This window comes from Tachyglossus aculeatus, chromosome 7 (genome assembly GCF_015852505.1).
Source record: "Tachyglossus aculeatus isolate mTacAcu1 chromosome 7, mTacAcu1.pri, whole genome shotgun sequence".
In the NCBI taxonomy this organism is placed as follows: Eukaryota; Metazoa; Chordata; class Mammalia; order Monotremata; family Tachyglossidae; genus Tachyglossus; species Tachyglossus aculeatus.
Window position 1 is genome coordinate 47,393,279 of NC_052072.1, and position 19,706 is coordinate 47,412,984.

At 45.9% G+C, this 19,706-nt stretch overlaps 1 protein-coding gene across 1 annotated transcript in view; it reads right to left on the bottom strand.

The window, feature by feature from the left end:
* Window positions 1-19,486, bottom strand: part of LOC119930470 (PTTG1 interacting protein) — a 36,656-nt gene extending 17,170 nt beyond the window's left edge. The window contains exons 1-4 of the mRNA XM_038748797.1: window positions 19,439-19,486; window positions 17,683-17,791; window positions 7,223-7,275; window positions 2,023-2,131 (exon numbers count right to left, since the gene is read on the bottom strand). Coding sequence (XP_038604725.1) covers window positions 2,023-2,131; window positions 7,223-7,275; window positions 17,683-17,791; window positions 19,439-19,486 — 319 coding nt within the window. The remainder of the gene's footprint in view (window positions 1-2,022; window positions 2,132-7,222; window positions 7,276-17,682; window positions 17,792-19,438) is intronic.
* Between the last annotated feature and the right edge of the window lie 220 nt (window positions 19,487-19,706).

Below are 19,706 nucleotides of genomic sequence, written 5' to 3' on the forward strand. Positions count from 1 at the left end.
GATTGATAAGAGTTAAAAGCTTGCTTCCTCATACATGTAGATCAGTGAGCGCCCAAACAGCTTATATAAGGCACTAAATGACCTGTAATAATAATAATAATAATAATAAATAATGATGATGGCATTTGTTAAGCACTTACTAAGTGCAAAGCACTATTCTTTGGTGAACAGGTTGTCCCATGTGGGGCTTACAGTCTTAATCCTCATTTTACAGATGAGGTAACGGAGGCACAGAGAAGTTAAGTGGCTTGCCCAAGGTCACACAGCTGACAAGTGGCGGAGCTGGGATTTGAACCCATGACCTCTGACTCCCAAGCCTGTGCTCTTTCCACTGAGTCACGCTGCTTCAGGGGCTATTTCCAAGTCCCTAATGGACTTTCAACTGATGGTTTAGGAGATTCATTTAATAAATAATTTCAAAAAGCAGAGAGTCATCCATTTTTGGCCCATAGGAACACGCCCAAATCATAAGTACCCCAGCTGAAATTTTGAAGTTCACCAGATGAGAATACTGGGGGAATAGGGACAAATAGTGGCATTCTATGTCTCTTCACATATATAAAATTACGCAGCCTAAGCAGAGAAGGAAATTTTACCACCAAAATACTTATGTAGGCCTACACTATCAGATAACAAGATGTTTGCTGGGATTCTGGCAATCTATGCTGGGAAGCAGGATGGCGCAGTGGAAAGAGCACGGGCCTAGGACTCGGAAGATCATGGGTTCAAATCCCGGCCCTGCCACTTGTCTGCTGTGTGACTCTGGGAAGTCAGGTCACTTCTCTGTGCCTCAGTTCCCTCACCTGTAAAATAACAACGATGGCATTTATTGAGCACTTACTACTGTTCTAAGTGCTGGGGGGGATACAAGGTGATCAGGTTGTCCCACGGTGGGCTCACAGTCTTCACCCCCATTTTCCAGATGAGATAACTGAGGCACAGAGAAGTCAAGTGACTTGCCCAAAGTCACACAGCTGACACTTGGCGGAGCTGGGATTTGAACCCATGACCTCTGACTCCAAAGCCCGGGCTCTTTCCACTGAGCCACGCTGCTTCTCTTGGGGATTGAGACTGTGAACCTCACATGGGACAGGGACTGTGTCCAAACTGATTTGCTTGTATCCACCCCAGCGCTTAGTATAGTGCCTCCCACATAGTAAGTGCTTAACAAATACCATAATTACTATTATTATTATTATTATTATTACACCCCCTTAGACTCTAAGTCCTATATGGGAACCGATTATCTTATATCTACCCTAGCACTTAGTATGGTGCCTGACACATAGTAAGCGCTTAAATACCACAATTAATAACCCCTAAGCTTACATATCCCGGCTCTGCCGCTTGTCAGCTGTGTGACTTTGGGCAAGTCACTTAACTTCTCCGTGCCTCAGTTGCCTCATCTGTAAAATGGGGATTAAAACTGTGAGCCCCCCGTGGGACAGCCTGATCACCTTGTAACCTCCCCAGCGCTTAGAACAGTGCTTTGCACATAGTAAGCGCTTAACAAATACCATCATCATTATTATTATATGAGACGCCAACTGTATAGGTCATAGAGAATTTACCGAATCCTTATTAAGAAATCCACAAGACTATTAGATCCATTAAGATCCGGCAGGGAACAGTGTGGCCTATTGGAACAAGTAAAGGCCTGGGAATCAGGAGGCCCTGGGTTCTCATCTGTCACTTGCCTGCTGTGTGACATTCACTTAACATCTCTTTGCCTCAGTTTGCTCATCTGTAAAATGGGAATTTTAAAGTGGGGATTCTCACTCTTAGACTTCGAGCGCCAAATGGGATCAGGAGTTCGGTCCGACCTGATTATCTGATCTACTGGGGCGCTTAGTACAGCGCTTGGCACCCAGGAAGTGCTTCACAAACACCACTGTTATTTCTTATGGTAGCACAGTAAGAGGCACGGAAGATCATTCACTCACACATGCAATTTGAGAAAGCACCGGCACTCGATTTTCCACAAATTACTGGCGTGGCAAGCTGTCTAAATAGATTACTTACCCCAGCAAACACCCCAGCGTGCGGAACTCAGCTTACAAATAGAACCTGGCGGTAGTATTTTTTTAAGCGGGTAATCCAGGCACGCATTGTTAGAATTGCACCAAAGACACTGAAAGACATAATATATAAGAAATGAAAACAGATACAAACGCTGAAAATAAAAGTAGCAGAGAATCTGTGTATAAACACATGCCATGACGACAACACTGGTAATAACTCTCCCCCCTTTAGACTGTGAGCCCACTGCTGGGTAGGGACTGTCTCTATATGTTGCCAATTTGTACTTCCCAAGCGCTTAGTACAGTGCTCTGCACATAGTAAGCGCTCATTAAATACAATTGATGATGATGATGATAAAAACTGACTACCTCCAGTGACCCAGAGAAATGCAAAATGCACGGTTTTATTTCAAGATTTCTATTTCACGGTATTCGTGTGTTACGGGGCTGAGAAACAAGTCTTTGTTGGCTTCAAAGAAAGATGCGGCTTCTGTTCATCAGAAAGACCTAATCTGTGTCTCATAATAGCAAGGAGCCCTGCATTGCGCTTAGTACAGTACTTGGCACACAGTAGGGGCTCAATAAATACGATTGAATAAATTGCTAATTTCCTCCATCTGTTTTTGCAAATGCAGAAGTGCTCAGTGTTTCCAAGAAGCCACTGTGGGGATCGTAGGGGACTGTCCTAGCACCAGGGCTGGGGGAAACGCCAGGCTATGACCACCTCACCTTCAAAGCCCACCTACTGGCTTTGCATCTTTTTGCTTTTTAGGCAACAGAACCGCTCAGCATCAAGTGCGTTTTCTCCTCTGAACTCGCAATAATGGCAATGAACCACAGAATATAGTGAAACGAAGCAGTCTCTTAAAAAAAACCAAACTTCCTCTTTTTTAACACTTGGGAATTTTTTTCATAGCACGACGAGGTTGTTTGTATGAGTAGCGCCAAAGGAATTTATTGTGATTGAGGGAGTTCCCTTAACACTCAATTACAGGGGGATAAGACTGATTTTTACACAATTTGATGATCGGGAAAGACATTTTTTAAAATTCGGCGCAAATACAAATGCTTGTTACAATAAAGCACAATTTTGAAGCATATACTGTTTGGCCGGAGCTAATTTAGAGTTTAGGCTCTTTACCCGATCTTCCTTTTAATGAATGAAATGATAAAGCATAGTTTTGAAAAAAAATTAAGACATTTAGGAGGATTTTCTGTGTCATTAGATATGGTTTAAAAATTTTCAGACTATACCCAGTTTTACACTTAAAAAAAAAATCACACCCTTTTTAAAGTTAAAGCTGACTCTAAACTTAGATTGTAAGCTTCTGTATGGGTGGGGAGGCCTTACCTTTTTTTTTCACTGCCTGCTCCCAAGTGCTTAGAACAGTGTTCTCTGTACACCAGAGCGCTAAATGAATGAAATGAAATACTAATGAAATGCCCTCTGAGAAAAAGAACTCTGGCCGAGAAGTCAGCTGGCTAAATAATGCACAAGCCTTGGAAACCCAACTGCATTTGGGTAATGATATGGGGTAATAGTAAGAAAATACAAAAGTCTCCATTTTGAATTGACTAATGCCAATACCTCTGTAATTGACAAGATCTGACAAAACATGCATTATATGTGCATCCCTGTGTTGTTGGTTTTCAGAACCAGGTTTAACATTCCAGGGTGGAAAGAATATCAAGACACAAACCTACCCTGCCTTGCTGAGGTTATAATAATGACAGTATTGGGGGGGGAGGAGAGATAAAAGTTGAATATTTTTAAAAGCAATTTTATGACATTTTTAGGGAAGGGGACTGCCTTTTAAAGTGTTCTTCTCGTAGCCAAATGAATTTTTCGACCTTTTCTGGTGTTGGAGCCAGCATCATAAGAAGTTAACTTTTTTTAGGCTGGTCACCTCCCCAACTTTCTGTTCTCTTTCATTCATGGGTCTAATGCCAGCTTCGCCACTTAGCTGTGTGACTTTGGGCAAGTCACAACTTCTCTTAGCCTCAGTTCTCTCATCTGGAAAACGTGAGACTGTGAGCCCCATGTGGGACAACCTGATGACCTTGTATCTCCCCCAGTGCTTAGAACAGTGCTTGGCACATTGTAAGCGCTTAACAAATACCAAAATTATTAGTATTATTATTATTCATTCAATCGTACTGAGTGCTTACTGTGTGCGGAGCACTGTACTAAGCGCTTGGAGAGTACAATATAAAAGCAAACAGTGACATTCCCAGTTCACAATGAACTTGCTGTCTAGAGAGGGAGACAGACATCAATATAAATAAATTACAGCTATGTACGTAAGTACCGTGGGGCTGGGAGAGGTGATGTATAAAGGGAGCAAGTCAGGGAGAAGAGGAAACGGGGGCTTAATCAGGGAAGGCCTCTTGGAAGAGATGTGCCTTCATTAAAGCTTCGAAGGAAGGGAGAGTAATTGTAGGATTTGAAGAGGGAGGGCAATGAAGGACGTGGGTGAGGAGTTGGAGGCGAGATAGACGAGAAAGAGGTACAGTGAGAGGGTGAGCAAAGTGAGCGGGCTGGGTTGTAGTAGGAGAGTAGTGAGGTGAGATAGGAGGGGGCAAGGTGATTGACTGCTTTAAAGCCAATGGTGAGGAGTTTTTGTTTGAGGCAGAGGTGGGTGGGCAACCACTGGAGATTCTTGAGGAGTAGGGTGACACGTCCTGAACGCTTTGGTAGAAAAATGATCTGGGCAGCAGAGTGAAGTATGGACCGGAGTGGGGAAGGGACTGGAGAGGCTGGGAGGTCAGCAAGGAGGCTGACACAGTAATCAAAGCAGGAGAAATGGTACATTCTCTCGCAAATGCACCCACTATCTTTAGCTTTTCTGTTTCTTTTCCTATTTCACAAGGTGTTCTCGGGGCTGTGACTCGGTAATGAGGCCTACGAGCCATCAGTTACACTGAATCTTAATCAGATTTGAGGGAGATGGGCCATTAAAAAAGCACCACTTTTCAAAAGCGAAAAATAGAACACCACAACAAAAATACTTAGGATGACTCTTTTTTTACAGCAACACTCAAAAGCAACTCCAGGCTTCCACACTGCTCTCCTAATTTTCCCTACTGGACTATTCTTCGGGAGGTATTTTGCAACACTTGGATGGTAGACAAATAGCAACGTCTTTGAAGCCTACAAAAAAAAAAAGGTTTACTAGATCTTCCTTGGAGGGAAGGAAACATTAAGACTAAAAGAAACAAGGACCATCCAGCTCCTGTGTATTCCTGATTGATGCAGCTCTGCTCTATTCTGGCCAATTTGCTCTCCATTATCTTCATTATCTGCACACAGGGTCAGTGCACCTTGAAGTCGGAGATTCTGGACAAACCCGTGGTAAGATACACTTCCATTACCACGCTCTGCGGCAACCAGATGGACTCTTCTTGGGAGAAGAACATTCCCTAATTATGTCACTGCATTTTATCCAAAATGCCATAGTGAAAGCACATGTTTAGGAAAACTACTGACTCCTCAATTTTTTTATTTTGAAAGGGGAGCTGTGGGGGACAGACCGGCACTCCCCCCTTCAGGGCTCTCATCTCCCCATCTCCTCCTTTCTTCTGTGACGTGTATGTTCTTGACAAGTGAGGCGGGTCCAGAATAAATACAAGACTGCTACACAAAAGAATATGTACTCTCCAGTAGATAAAAAAGAATGATCATTCTTTAGAAGAGGACATGCTAGTCAAAGGAAGGTTTTATAATCATCAATGAAGAGAAGGAGAAACTACCTAATCAGATTAAAGGCACAAAGATGAATGTTTTGTGAAATGGCCTCATTAACTATACCTTGGTGCTCTTTGAAACACTGAACAGCTCTTTTTTTTTTTTAACACAATGAATGCCAAATAGCAAGACATCAGACAGACATTTCCTTGCTTCAATTTTCCAATTCTTCCAACAACGGGCAATGAAGTTAAAGGCTCAAACATTCATAAGACTGAGCACCTGGCTTGATAAGACTGTGAGCCCGTTGTTGGGTAGGGACCTTCTCTATATGTTGTCGGCTTGTACTTCCCAAGAGCTTAGTACAGTGCTCTGCACACAGTAAGCACTCAATAAATACAATTGAATGAATGGTTTTAAAGAGTAAATCGTTCAGGAAGTTTGAACAATTAACAAAGCACTGACTACTAGAAAGGATATGGGCAGGAACTAAAGCTTCATGTTACCTCTTCTTTGGGCTGTTACCATTACAAATTGAAGCCTTTTTCTATCATCTGGGACATACTCACATAACTGAGCAAGAAGTTTTCGCTTTGGCATATGCTCTATTAGTTATTTAGTCATAATAGTTCCCCACTAAAAAACTGAGGAACAAGGGAGTCTCTAACGGGAAAAGATGCTTTGCCAAAATACATTATAATAAACCCTCAGGGCATGTCAAACACAAATATAGTCCAGTCTCCTACAACATTCATTTCACTACACCTTTTGGTTACAACCTGGTTAGGGAATTAAAGACTTTTCTTTCGTAAATGTGAAACGATCTGGATAGGTTGCTCAGTGATTTTTGAAGAAATGCATGGGGTGTCAGTCAAAGAGTGGATTCTTAAAAAAAAAACCAACACAAGGCTTTTTTTTTTTTAAAGCATGGCAATTGTCAGGAAAATAACCCCCAAGCTGAAAAATTGAACGCAATGCTATAGCTCATACTGCACCTATGGGTAACTTTCTTCTGAAAACTGTTCTGATTTTCAGCATAACTCATTTTGGATTTACTGTATTCAGACAGTACGTTGAATTTGAAAGCTTTGAATACAACATACCTATTTAAAGCTCTGATGGTTACTACCAAGAAAAATGTAAACAAAAAAAAGGAGAGAGTTTAAGTGTACTAACTCATGGAAATGGGGATTGATTGTTTGAGAGAAAGGTTAATAGCAAAAATATTCATATAAACCCCAAACTCAAAAGGAACATCGATGTTGTCTATGAATGACTGGCCCAAATCCCTCTAAACTGTAAGCTCGTTGTGGGCAGGGAATGTGTTGTTTATTGTTGTATTGTACTCTCCCAGGCAATTAGTACAGTGTTCTGCAAGGGAATGTGTTTATTGTATTGGACTCTCCCTGGCACTTAGTACAGTGCTCTGCACACAGCTAAGTGCTCAATAAATATGACTGAATGAATGAACAATTTTAAGGGCCCAAAGTCACACGTGGAATTCAATGTTACTTACGGAGACATTCTTCAGACACAACTCACAGCTCTTGTTTGTGTTTTGAGAACACGCTATGAAAAACAAGAGAGAGAAATCAGAATCATTCATATACCGCATTGAGTTTGAAATACTAAGACATGCAAAGGAGTACTATGAGCTTTTCATTTCTAGCAAACTGGTTCTCAAATAGTATTTTGCTACACATTCACCTCTGCCTCCTCATTTTGATGGTCACATTTTTAAAAAGTACAGCTAAAGACAAAGAACTGGAAGCAAACCAGAAAACATTTGAGTGTTTCTTTTTAAATGAATTAACTGGCATTCTGCTATTTATGTTTCTGTGTCTCTGTAAGCTCATTTTGGGCAGGGAACGTGTCTACTAATTCTGTTGTATTGTACTCACCCAAGCGCTTAGTGAAGTGCTCCGCACGCAGTGGGTGCTCAACAGACACCATTGACTGATTGACTGCAGCCATATAAAAATACTCCAACTCCTAGTACATGCCCCCTCAACTTCCAATACAATCCCCATTTTTTTCTTCAGCACCTTTCTGACTCATATTTTTACAAAAAAACTTTGCCACTTAGCTACTGTGCTATTGAGTTTCTTCTCTCTGCTGAGGAAAGGGACCTACAGGCTACTTAAGTAACTAATGGAATAGTCACTTTACAACTAGAAGGTACACATTCATTTTCAAAGACTCTACCAATAAACAAAAAAGGATCATTCGAATCACATTAAATACAATCTTTACGCTTTACTCAAGTACCTGCTTTAAAGCACAAGGTTAATTACATTTATGCAGTAGCTAGCCAGATTTATCTTCAGCTATAGGTGGAGAAAAGTGAGAAACGGGGGGTAGGTGTCCAAAAGTTATGGATCAGCAAGAGAAAAAAGGAACGTATTTTATCTCTTGAAACCAGGCACCGGTTAAATCAATCTCTTATTATTTACCTGGGCACAACATTTAAAGTAGTATTAAGACTCATATTGACCTTAGTTCCTCCTTCAACAATAGGACACACGGAAGCAATATAGGAAAATAGTACTAAGTGTGTGGCATTTTGCCTGTTCATGTTAGAGAGCGAGCCCCACGTGGGACAGGAATTTGTATCTACCCCAGAACTTAGCTGAGTGTGTGGCAGACTGTAAGCCCTTAAAACCACCATCATTATTATTATTATTATTGAGGGACATAACTAATGATCATAATAATGACATCATCATCAATCGTATTTATTGAGCGCTTACTATGTGCAGAGCACTGTACTAAGCGCTTGGGAAGTACAAATTGGCAACACATAGAGACAGTCCCTACCCAACAGTGGGCTCACAGTCTAAAATAATAATAATAATCGTATCAATAAATATGATTGATTGATTGATTGACATTTTCACTACCTATCTATCCCTAATAATAATAATAGTAACTATGGTATTTGTTAAGCGCTTACTATGTGTCAGGCACTGTACTAAGCGCTGGGGTGGATACAAGCAAATCGGGTTGGACATAGTCCCTGTCCCACGTGGGGCTCACAGTCCCAATCCCCATTTTACAGATGATGCAACTGAGGAACAGAGAAGTGACTTGCCTATGGTCACACAGCAGACAAGTGGCAGAGCCAGAATTAGAACCCATGACCGTCTGATTCCCAGGGCCATGCTCTAACTGCTACGCCATGCCCCTGACCCTGAATCAGAAAATTTCAGATTCGGTGAAACTTTCCCCAATCTACCTTCCACTTACGGGGCTCCATTTGCTCCATATCTTGTCAAGAGCTGCTGGGAATGGGAGAAAATATTTAGACAGGCGATAATTCCTGATATTCCGACAGCGGGGGCAGAAACGTGTCAGTCTGATGATCGTGGTGTTTGTGAAGCGCTTACTATGCGCCAGGCACTGTACCAAGCCCTGGGATAGATACAAGGTAATTGGGTTGGACACAGCTCCTGTCCCACGTGGGGCACACAATCTTAATCCCCATTTTCCAGATGAGGTAACTGAGGCCCAGAGAAGTTAAGTGACTTGCCCAAGGTCACACAGCAGACACATGGTGGAGCTGGGATTAGAACCCAGGTCCTTTTGACTCACAGGCCTGTGCCCTAGCCACTCTGATAAACCAACCTGACGTAGTGAAAAAAAAAAAATGAGCAAAGTCCATGTCTGAGGAAATGGCATGGCTTTGTGTCCTACTTTACATACCGCTAAATACCTTCTATCTTATACCTTATATATATCTTAAAGATTAGAGGCCACCCCCCTTATTCCAGCTAAAGCTGATTCAGTCACTTGGAGAAGTTCTCCTCTAAAAATGCCTAACCAGAAGGGGTTTACGACATACCTTCATATTTTGAATTCATTTTTATGTTTTGGTTCATTCATTCAATCCTCTAAGAGCATTAACTAACTCAATATGTATTATTTGAAATCAATCAGGGTGAAATATTAGTGACAAATTGATCTGGTGAATCTCTGATACATAAAAAAGGACACTAAGAAGAATCAGTCCATTTGTAACAACTGACACAACAAAAAAACGTGAATGAGAGATGGGTCAATAAACATCATAGAGCGTACAAAAACAGTTCTGTTTTATTGTGTGCAGAGCAATCAATCAATCAATCATATTTATTGAGCGCTTACTATGTGCAGAGCACTGTACTAAGCACTTGGAAAGTACAATTCAGCAACAAATAGAAAAAATCCCTACCTAACGGGCTCACAGTCTAGACGCTCGTGATCAGAGACTGCGGTTTCTGATGTCCTTCAGTGGAAAGAGCCTGGGCTTTGGAGTCGGAGGTCATGGGTTCAAATACCAGCTCTGCCACTTGTCAGCTGTGTGAATTTGGGCAAGTCACTTCACTTCTCTGGGCCTCAGTTCCCTCATCTATAAAATGGGGATTAAGACTGTGAGCCCCCCGTGGGACAACCCGATCGCCTTGTATCTCCCCCAGCACTTAGAACAGTGCTTTGCACATAGTAAGCGCTTCATAAATGCCATCATTGTTATTATTATTATTTCCTGTTAGCTTGAGGCATATAAATCCCAGCTATCTCCATCTACCAGACCGATGGCTCCCACATCTAATAACTAACCAGAACGACTTCTCCCCCTTTTGTTCAATCCTACGTCAACCACCGGGATCACAACATTCCTTTGTGGACAGTTTGTCATGTCGGGAGGAGGAAGACTGAGACTGACTTTTTCATTCTCCTTTTGATGTCTTTCCCAGATAATGTATTTGGCTTTCTGAGGCATTATGTCATTAGAAAGAAAGGGCAGGTGATTTTTTTTTTTTTGCATGACATCCTTAAATGATTACAACATCAAATGAGTCATTGCACTAGAGCTATTAAAATTCCAATTCTGCACTTAGATACCATGTAACAAATGGAAGTCAAAGTCAAGAGCACTCCCTTAGTAATCTGCATCCAGAACAGCAAGTTTTTCTCAAAATCGAATGTTGACTACTACAATTAAAATATTCGTGCCATTTTCTAAACTAAAATGTCCCTTTCCGGTTTCCTCTTCATCCCTTCCGTGGATTAGGAAGCATAATTCCCTTTTGTCTTTCTTCAAAAATAAGGAACACTGCCACCCTCTATTCATGGCTTTCGCCCCACCCCCTTCTAAAAATGATAAACCCGGAGTAGATTTTTCGCTCACGAGAAGTCATTACATCTAATCTTATCATGAAGCTTCCATTTAGCACGTGATCTCTTACTTAAAACACCTCTGTATTTCTTACAAGCAAGCTTTCCCATTGCTTCTCATTCAAATCTTTTGATTTTCGAAATCCCATGGCGTTCAGGTGTTCCCATTTTCTTCTTTTCACTGCACTCGTGATAGTTTTGAAAGAAATCACTCAGCGGGAAAGCAAAAGCGAGCAGCTAAGATTTTCTGAGGAAATCAGTTTTCCCTTTAACATAATGTAAGCATTAAATCTTTTGAAAACTCTTGCTGATCTAGAAGCCATTTTTGCAGAAAAAGTCAAAATGGCACCAACGTGAGTTATTTACAGATCCTTCAGCGAACGCTGAATCTTATAACAAAGACGAGAGAAAGGGATGGAAAAACTAACATGGCCAAGAAGAATACGTTTGGCCACAATCAATCAATCGTATCTATTGAGCGCTGGGCGCAGGGCACTTTACTAAGCGTTTGGGAGAGGGTGATATAACAGAATTGTTAGACGCATTCCTTGTCCACAATGAGCTTACAGTCTAGAGGCCAGGCCACAACACTAAAGTAGTACAGAAGAGAGGCTCTCACACAAACTCTTCATAGCCTCGAGGTGTGGAATTACTATTTGGAGTAGATCTAGGCTTACTCCTTAGCTTGGAAGCTCCAAAAGCCCTCCAAAATAGCTATGTGGTTTTAATTCATTAATAGAACACTATAATAATTTCCATCCATGGTTCTAACTTTTTCCATTTCTTTATAAAATGGCATTTGTTCAACGCTATATTAAGCGGTGGAGTAGATATAAATTATTCAGGCTGTACACAGTCCCCGTCTTTCATAGGGTTTACTGTCTTATCCCCATTTTACAGATGAGGGAAATGAGGCCTGGAAAAGTGAAGTGCCTTGGCCAAGGTCACACAGCAGACAAGTGGAGGAAGCAGGATTAGAACCCAGGTCCTTCTGAATCCCAGACCCGTGCGCTACCTACTAGGCCATGCCGCTTCTGCTGCCTTTCCTCCAATTGAAGCAGTCAGCAAATAACAATGGGAAATCTTAATGCAATTTTGGATAGTCTTAGGGATAATCCCACGCCATGGAAATCTTAATGCAATTTTGGATATTCTTAGGGATAATCCCAGGCCATGAGAACAACGTTCTCCCGCGGTGATCAGAATTCTAAAAACACCGTCTAGCATCCTCCCATCCCTGAGAGACTCTGGAATTGCCAAGTCAGTGAACAGAAGAACCTGCCTAAAATATACTTTAAATCCACGGGTTCAAGTCGCACAGTCAGAAAAAGCAGGAGGTTTGGGGGAGGAAGTGTGGGATCTGATTATCCTGTACCTATTCCAGAGCTTAGAACAGAGTCTGGCCCATAGCGTTTGACAAATAACACAATTACTGTTATTATTATTATTCCTCACATAGACTCACGCACATGGTGATGCTTAATAAATAAGGGTTTATTTGCTTTCCATGTCCTTTTTTATTTCTGTCTCGTTCTAACAGAATGCGTTTAGAACAAGATTGTTTACCTTTCAGTAATGATCTAGGTCACTGCTTGAATTCATGGTCCTTAATCATTAAGAGATAAGTTGAAGGTGATTATGTAAGGATGCTTCCCATAAGGGAGCGGCTACACAAATATTGTTGGCCTTGCTGAGTAAACAACTATCGGGTCCCTTCTGTAGAGACACGGTAGTTATGTGACACATTACCCTTAGCCTTTCCAGTCAAAAGTTGGCTGCATCCCTCAAAGTACCATTTCCATTTTCCATTCTGGTGGATGCACTGCTATTTTCAAACGGTAAAGAATCAGGGTGCACTTTGAGTGAATGCTGAAGAAGCAAAAAGATTAAAAAGCACTCTCCTAAAAGTCTTTAAAGAAAAATGTCCGGAAAACCAGACAACACTAGCAAACCCCCGCTGTCCCCCACAAGAGAGCTCTGCTATTCTCTTATACAAAGTTCCTTCGCCCAGGAATTTTGCAGTCAATGCCTTCGGTTAACTTGAGATTTGGGGTTCAGCTAAATTTAGCACACCTAACCTCTAAAGCATAACAGTGTCTAAAGATCCACAAGCTCTATTCAATCGCATTTATTGAGCGCTTACCGTGTGCAGGGCACTGTACTAAGCGCTTGGGAAGTACAAGCTGGCAACATATAGAGACGGTCCCTACCCAACGGTGGGCTCACAGTCTATTTCACATTCGCTTCATTCGTCTCTGCGGACAAAGGAATAAATCCTACGAAGTAATTCTCAACCTCCCTCCGACAACCAACGTGAGCAAACGGCAATACAGGAATTGTGTTTGAATGTGGAATTAGTCCCTTCGGAATGCATTTCTTAGGTTGGGAGGATGTACGAGTTGCACAGGCTGATTTTTCGAAAAATTAAATGAGGTGCGCAGAATGATTCACTGCTGGTCCTCGAATACCCACTGATTGACGGCCTTTAAAAAAAATGGCATGTGTTAAGCACTTACTATGTGCCAGGCACTGTACTCTAATAATAACGATGGTATTTGTTAAGCACTTACTATGCGCCAAGCACCGTTTTCGGCGCTGGGGGAGATACAAGGTTTTCAGATTGTCCCACTTGAGGCTCACGGTCTTAATCCCCATGATAATAGCATTTATTAAGCACTTACTAAGTGCAAAGCACTGTTCTAAGCGCTGGGGAAGGTTACAAGGTGATCAGGTTGTCCCACAGGGGGCTCACAGTCTTCATCCCCATTTTACAGATGAGGTAACCGAGGCCCAGAGAAGTGAAGTGACTTGGCCAAAGTCACACAGCTGACAATTGGCAGAGCTGGGATTTGAACCCATGACCTCTGACTCCAAAGCCCAGGCTCTTTCCACTGAGCCACGCTGCTTCTCCATGTGACAGATGGGGTAACTGAGGCACAGAGAAGTGAAGCGACTTGCCCAGAGTCACCCAGCTGACAGGTGGCGGGGCCGGGATCGGAACCCACGACCTCTGGCTCCCAAACCCGAGCTGTCACTGTACTGGACGGGATGCAAGCTAATCAAATGGGACACCAGTCCATGGCCCTTGGGGGGCTCCCAATCTTAAATGCCGCTTTACAGACGAAGTAACTGGCACAATTAAATGAAGTGACTTGCCCAGGGTCACGCAGCAGACAGGCAGACAGGCGGGGGGGAGTCGGCATTAGACCCTTTTGGATTAGAACCCTTTCCTTTTGATAAAAAGACTCCATGCAAACCTAAGGATCAATCAATCGTATTTATTGAGCGCTTACTATGTGCAGAGCACTGTACTAAGCTCTTGGGAAGTACAAATTGGCAACACATAGAGACAGTCCCTACCCAACAGTGGGCTCACAGTCTAAGGATCTAACATTAAATAAGCTTTCACCCACTGAATTCTCCTTATGGGTTTTAACATAAAATCTCGGGTTGTTTTAACAACGAACCTGAAATTCCTCTGGACTGCACCGCTAGGATGACAAGCGACAGTGACAGGGAAGGAAGAAAAGGGGTGGTGATGGAACGAAAAGATGACACGAAGTCGTCAGATCGCCAGAGACGCAGACCGCTTCACCTATGGCAAGCGCAGTGAGCCCGCTAACAACCATCTCACAAGCCATTATTACGTTAATGCAGGGCAAAAGGCTACAGAAAAATTAAATTGCAGCTTCAGTACGGTTTTTAATCCGTAGTGTATATGGTGCAGAGTACACTAGCATGCCAGTCCTTGCCCTCAGAGATCTTACAGGCTAAAGGTTGAAGAAAATGAAAAAAATAACTGCATTCTCCTGTATTAGCTTTAGCCAGTTTTTCCTCCGAAGATGAAACCTTAAACAGAGCCCCAGCTAAACAGGAAACTCTACACCTAGCTTTTGTTTCATAAACCATAGCAATTCATCCTTTCCTATTTATGCTCGGCGAATGACTTCATTTGTGCAAGAGTCATTCTTGGGCAATGAGAACTATTTTGTTCAGCCATCTACCAACTACATTCAACTTCCTTTTCAACCTAATCTCCTCGCTAGGTCTAAATCTTGGTTTTCTGGCCAAAGGGGCAGAAGGGCTGGACGCCTCCGTTTCCTCCGATTAAATGTATAAAAGGAAATGTATTAAATGTATAAAAGGAAAAATACACCGCCAAAGAGAAATCTGTTCCGGATCTAACCCCCGCCCATTCATGAATCTCTTGGTAATTGGATCGAGGAAAGAATGAATAACTACTCTGTTGCAAAGAGGGCTCACCAGTGTAAGAGAGGCCAGGCTGGGGTAGTAGCAATAGTAACAATAATAATGGCATTTATTGAGCGCTTTTGCTACATTCATTCATTCGATAGTATTTACTGAGCACTTACTGTGTGCAGAGCATTGTACTAAGCGCTTGGGAAGTACAAGTTGGATGTCCAGGACCATTCTAAGGGCTGGGGTGGACACAAACTAATCAGGTTGGACACGGTTTGTGTCCCACAGGGAGCTCATGGTCTTAATGCCCATTTTACAGATGAGGGAACTGAGGCCCAGAGAATAACAGTAATAACGATGGCATTTGTTAAGTGCTTACTACGTGCCAGGAACTCTACTAAGCACTGGGGTGGATGTGAGGAAATCAGGTTGGTCACATTCCCCGTCCCGCATGGGGCTCAGTCTTAATGCCCATTTTGAAGATGAGGGAACTGAGGCCCAGAGAAGTGAAGTGACTGGCCCAAGGTCACACAGCAGACAGGTGGTGGAGCCGGAATGAGAACCCAAGGCCTTCTTGAGTCCCAGGCTCTATCCGCTATGCCGTGCTGCTTCAGAGAAGTGAAGTGACCGGCCCAAGGTCACACAGCGGAGGACAGGTGGCGGAGCCGGGATGCCGTTTCTCCAGGTCTCAGAGAGGGGTGTGTGTGGTGTGTGTGGTGTGTGTGTATGTGTGTGTTCTCAGATGTCTGTCACTGGCAACCTTTAAAGAGGCAACAGCCGGCATGCAACAAGTGTTGGGCCATGGGAGGCGATGGCCAGCTCTCCCAGGGCTGGAATGGCTCCGTCCCAATCGATGGATGGATGGATGGATGGATGGATGGACAGATCAGTCAGTCATGGAATGGGGTGTCGAAAGGAAGAAGGTGGGGAAGGTGGGGAAGATGGGTGCCTGTGGAAAAGTGGAGTGCTGGGCGCCGGACCCTGCTGGGCTGGGAAGGGAAGGGAAAGGCCCTGGACCCTGGACTGGGAGTTGGGGGCAGGGGGGCAGTGGCATGGGGGACAGGGGGGATAAGGACAGGGGGATGGGGACGGGGGGATGAGGGGCAGTGGGATGAGGGCATCGGGATGGGGGCAGAAGGATGGGGGGACAGGGGATGGGGGACAGGGGATGGGGGACAGGGGATGGGGGGATAGAGGCACGGGAGATAGGGGACAGAGGGATGGGGGCAGAGGAATGGGGGTACAGGGGGATGAGGGACAGGGAGATGGGGGACAGAGGGATGGGGAACAGAAGGATAGGGGGACAGAGAGATGGGGGGCAGGGGGATGGGGGCCAGAGGGAACAGAGGGATAGGGGGCCAGAGAGATGGGGGATGAGGAGACGGGGGGCCAGAGGCACGGGGGATAGGGGACAGAGGAAACAGAGGAATGGGGAACAGAGGGGTGGGGGACAGAGAGATGGGGGGCAGGGGGATGGGGGACAGAGGGAACAGAGGGATAGGGGGCCAGAGAGATGGGGGATGGGGAGACGGGGGCCAGAGGCACGGGGGATAGGGGACAGAGAAAACAGAGGAATGGGGAACAGAGGGGTGGGGGACAGAGAGATGGGGGGCAGGGGGATGGGGGCCAGAGGGAACAGAGGGATAGGGGGCCAGAGAGATGGGGGATGGGGAGACGGGGGCCAGAGGCACGGGGGATAGGGGACAGAGGAAACAGAGGAATGGGGAACAGAGGGATAGGGGGACAGAGAGATGGGGGGGCAGGGGGATGGGGGCCAGAGGGAACAGAGGGATAGGGGGCCAGAGAGATGGGGGATGGGGAGACGGGGGCCAGAGGCACGGGGGATAGGGGGCAGAGGAAACAGAGGAATGGGGAACAGAGGGATAGGGGGACAGAGAGATGGGGGGCAGGGGGATGGGGGCCAGAGGGAACAGAGGGATAGGGGGGCCAGAGAGATGGGGGATGGGGAGACGGGGGCCAGAGGCACGGGGGATAGGGGACAGAGGAAACAGAGGAATGGGGAACAGAGGGATGGGGGGACAGAGAGATGGGGGGCAGGGGGATGGGGGCCAGAGGGAACAGAGGGATAGGGGGCCAGAGAGATGGGGGCCAGAGGGAACAGAGGGATAGGGGGCCAGAGAGATGGGGGATGAGGAGACGGGGGCCAGAGGCACGGGGGATAGGGGGCAGAGGAAACAGAGGAATGGGGAACAGAGGGATGGGGGGCAGAGAGATGGGGGACGGGGGGAACAGAGGGATGGGGGACACAGAGATGGGGGACGGGGGGACGGGGGGAGCTGGGGGACGGGGGGACAGAGGCAAGGGGGATGGGGGATACAGGGGGATGGGGGACAGAGGGATGGGGACGGGGGGTGGGGGAAGGGGGATGGGGGAACAGAGGGATGGGGGACAGACGGAACAGAGGGATAGGGGGACAGAGGGATGGGGGACAGAGGAATGGGGGATAGAGGAATGGGGGATAGAGGAATAGGGGGACAGAGGGATAGGGGGACAGAAGGATGGGGCCACAGAGGGATGGGGGTCCAGGGGGAGCAGAGTCGCGGGGGAATGGGGCTCCAGGAGGGACAGGGTTTGTGGGTCCGGGTCCGGGGGAGGCCTGACCTGTGTGAGGGGGCTCCTGGGCGCCGCTGGGGACCGGCAGGGACAGCAGCAGCAGGGGCAGCAGGGGCAGCAGGGACAGCAGCAGGGGCAGCAGCGGAGGGAGCAGCGCCTCGCCCGGCGCCGACGGCCCCCGGCCCGGCGGCGGCGGCGGCGGCTTCATCCTCCTCCTCGTCCTCCTCCTCGTCGTCCTCCTCGTCGTCCTCCTCCTCCTCCCGCCCTGCTGGACGCTCCCGCCGGGCGACACGGACCTCGCGACACGGGCGGCGGCACCACCACCGACCACCACCTCCTCCGGCCCACACACGGGCCCGGCTCTGCGCAGGCGCGCGCGCGCGCGCGCACACACACACACACACACACACACACAGAGGCACGCGCCGCGGCCGCGCCCCCGGACCCGCGCAGGCGCACGCGCGCGCACACACACACGCACACGCGCACACACGCGCGCGCGCCGCAGGCCCCGCCCCCGCGCAGGCGCGCGCACACAAAGGCGCGCGTCGCAGGCCCCGCCCCCCGTCCCCGCGCAGGCGCACCGCAGACCCCGCCCCCCGGCCCCGTCCCCTCCTCGGCCGCCGCGCCGGAAGCTGGAAGGCTGGGCCGCCTCCGCCCCTCATTCATTCATTCAGTCAGTCAGTCACTCACTCATTCATTCATTCAGTCAGTCACTCATTCATTCATTCAGTTAGTCAGTCACTCATTCATTCATTCAGTTAGTCAGTCATTCAGTCATGGATGTATGCATGCATTCATTCCTTCATACACGCATTCATTCATTCATGCATCCATCCATCCATTCATGCGTCTATCCATCCATCATTCATTCGTTCATTCATGCATGCATGCATGCATGCATCCATCCATCCATCATTCATTCATTCATGCATGCATGCATGCACCCATTCACCCATCCATTCATTCATGCATCCATCCATCCATTCATGCATCCATCCATTCATTCATTCATGCATCCATCCATCCATCCATTCATGCATCCATCCATCCATCCATTCATGCATCCATCCATCCATCCATCCATCCATTCATTCATTCATTCATTCATTCAATTGTATTTATTGAGCGCTTACTGTGTGCAGAGCACTGTACTAAGCGCTTGGGAAGTACAAGTTAGCAACATATAGAGACGATCCCTACCCAACAACAGGCTCACAGTCTAGAAGGGGGAGACAGACAACAAAACAAAACATGTAGACAGGTGTCAAAATGGTTCATGCATCTATCCATCCATCCATCCATCCATCCATCCATTCGTGCATCCATCCATTCATGCATCCATCCATCCAGCCATTCATTCATTCATTCATTCATTCACTCATGCATTCACTCACTCATTCATTCATTCATTCATGCATCCATAGAGAAGCAGCTTGGCTTAGTGGAAAGAGCACGGGCTCTGGAGTCAGAGGTCATGGGTTCAAAACCCAGCTCCGCCAATTGCCAGCTGTGTGACTTTGGGCAAGTCACTTAACTTCTCTGGGCCTCAGTTACCTCATCTGTAAAATGGGGATTAAGACTGTGAGCCCCCCCATGGGACAAGCTGATCACCTTGTAACCTCCCCAGTGCTGAGAACAGTTATTTGTGCATAGTAAGTGCTTAATAAATGCCATTATTATTATTATTAATAAAATGAGGCCTGGATTTTTTGCAAGTTTCACAGAGTGCTGCGATGTCTTGCCACGTGAATTTCAGTACTGCCTATTAGTGGTATCGGAAAAGGCTTTCCAACTGCCAAACCATCCAACCATCCTTGCTGTCCTTGCAGTTACCAGAGGGGAGACCCATCGGTGACACTACCAAATGGAAGCTCAATAAATACTACAGTGAATTTCTAGGTATGGATGCTCCTCACAGCCCTTGGAGAAGCGGAGAGCATTCCATACTGACTTAGGGGATGAGGTGGGTTAATTATGTCTCCTTTGGGGGATGCCTGTTCACTGTTCTCCCCCTTTTGTGTCTTTTCCTCATCCAACTATTCATAGCTGGTTACATGGTCCACCTTGTA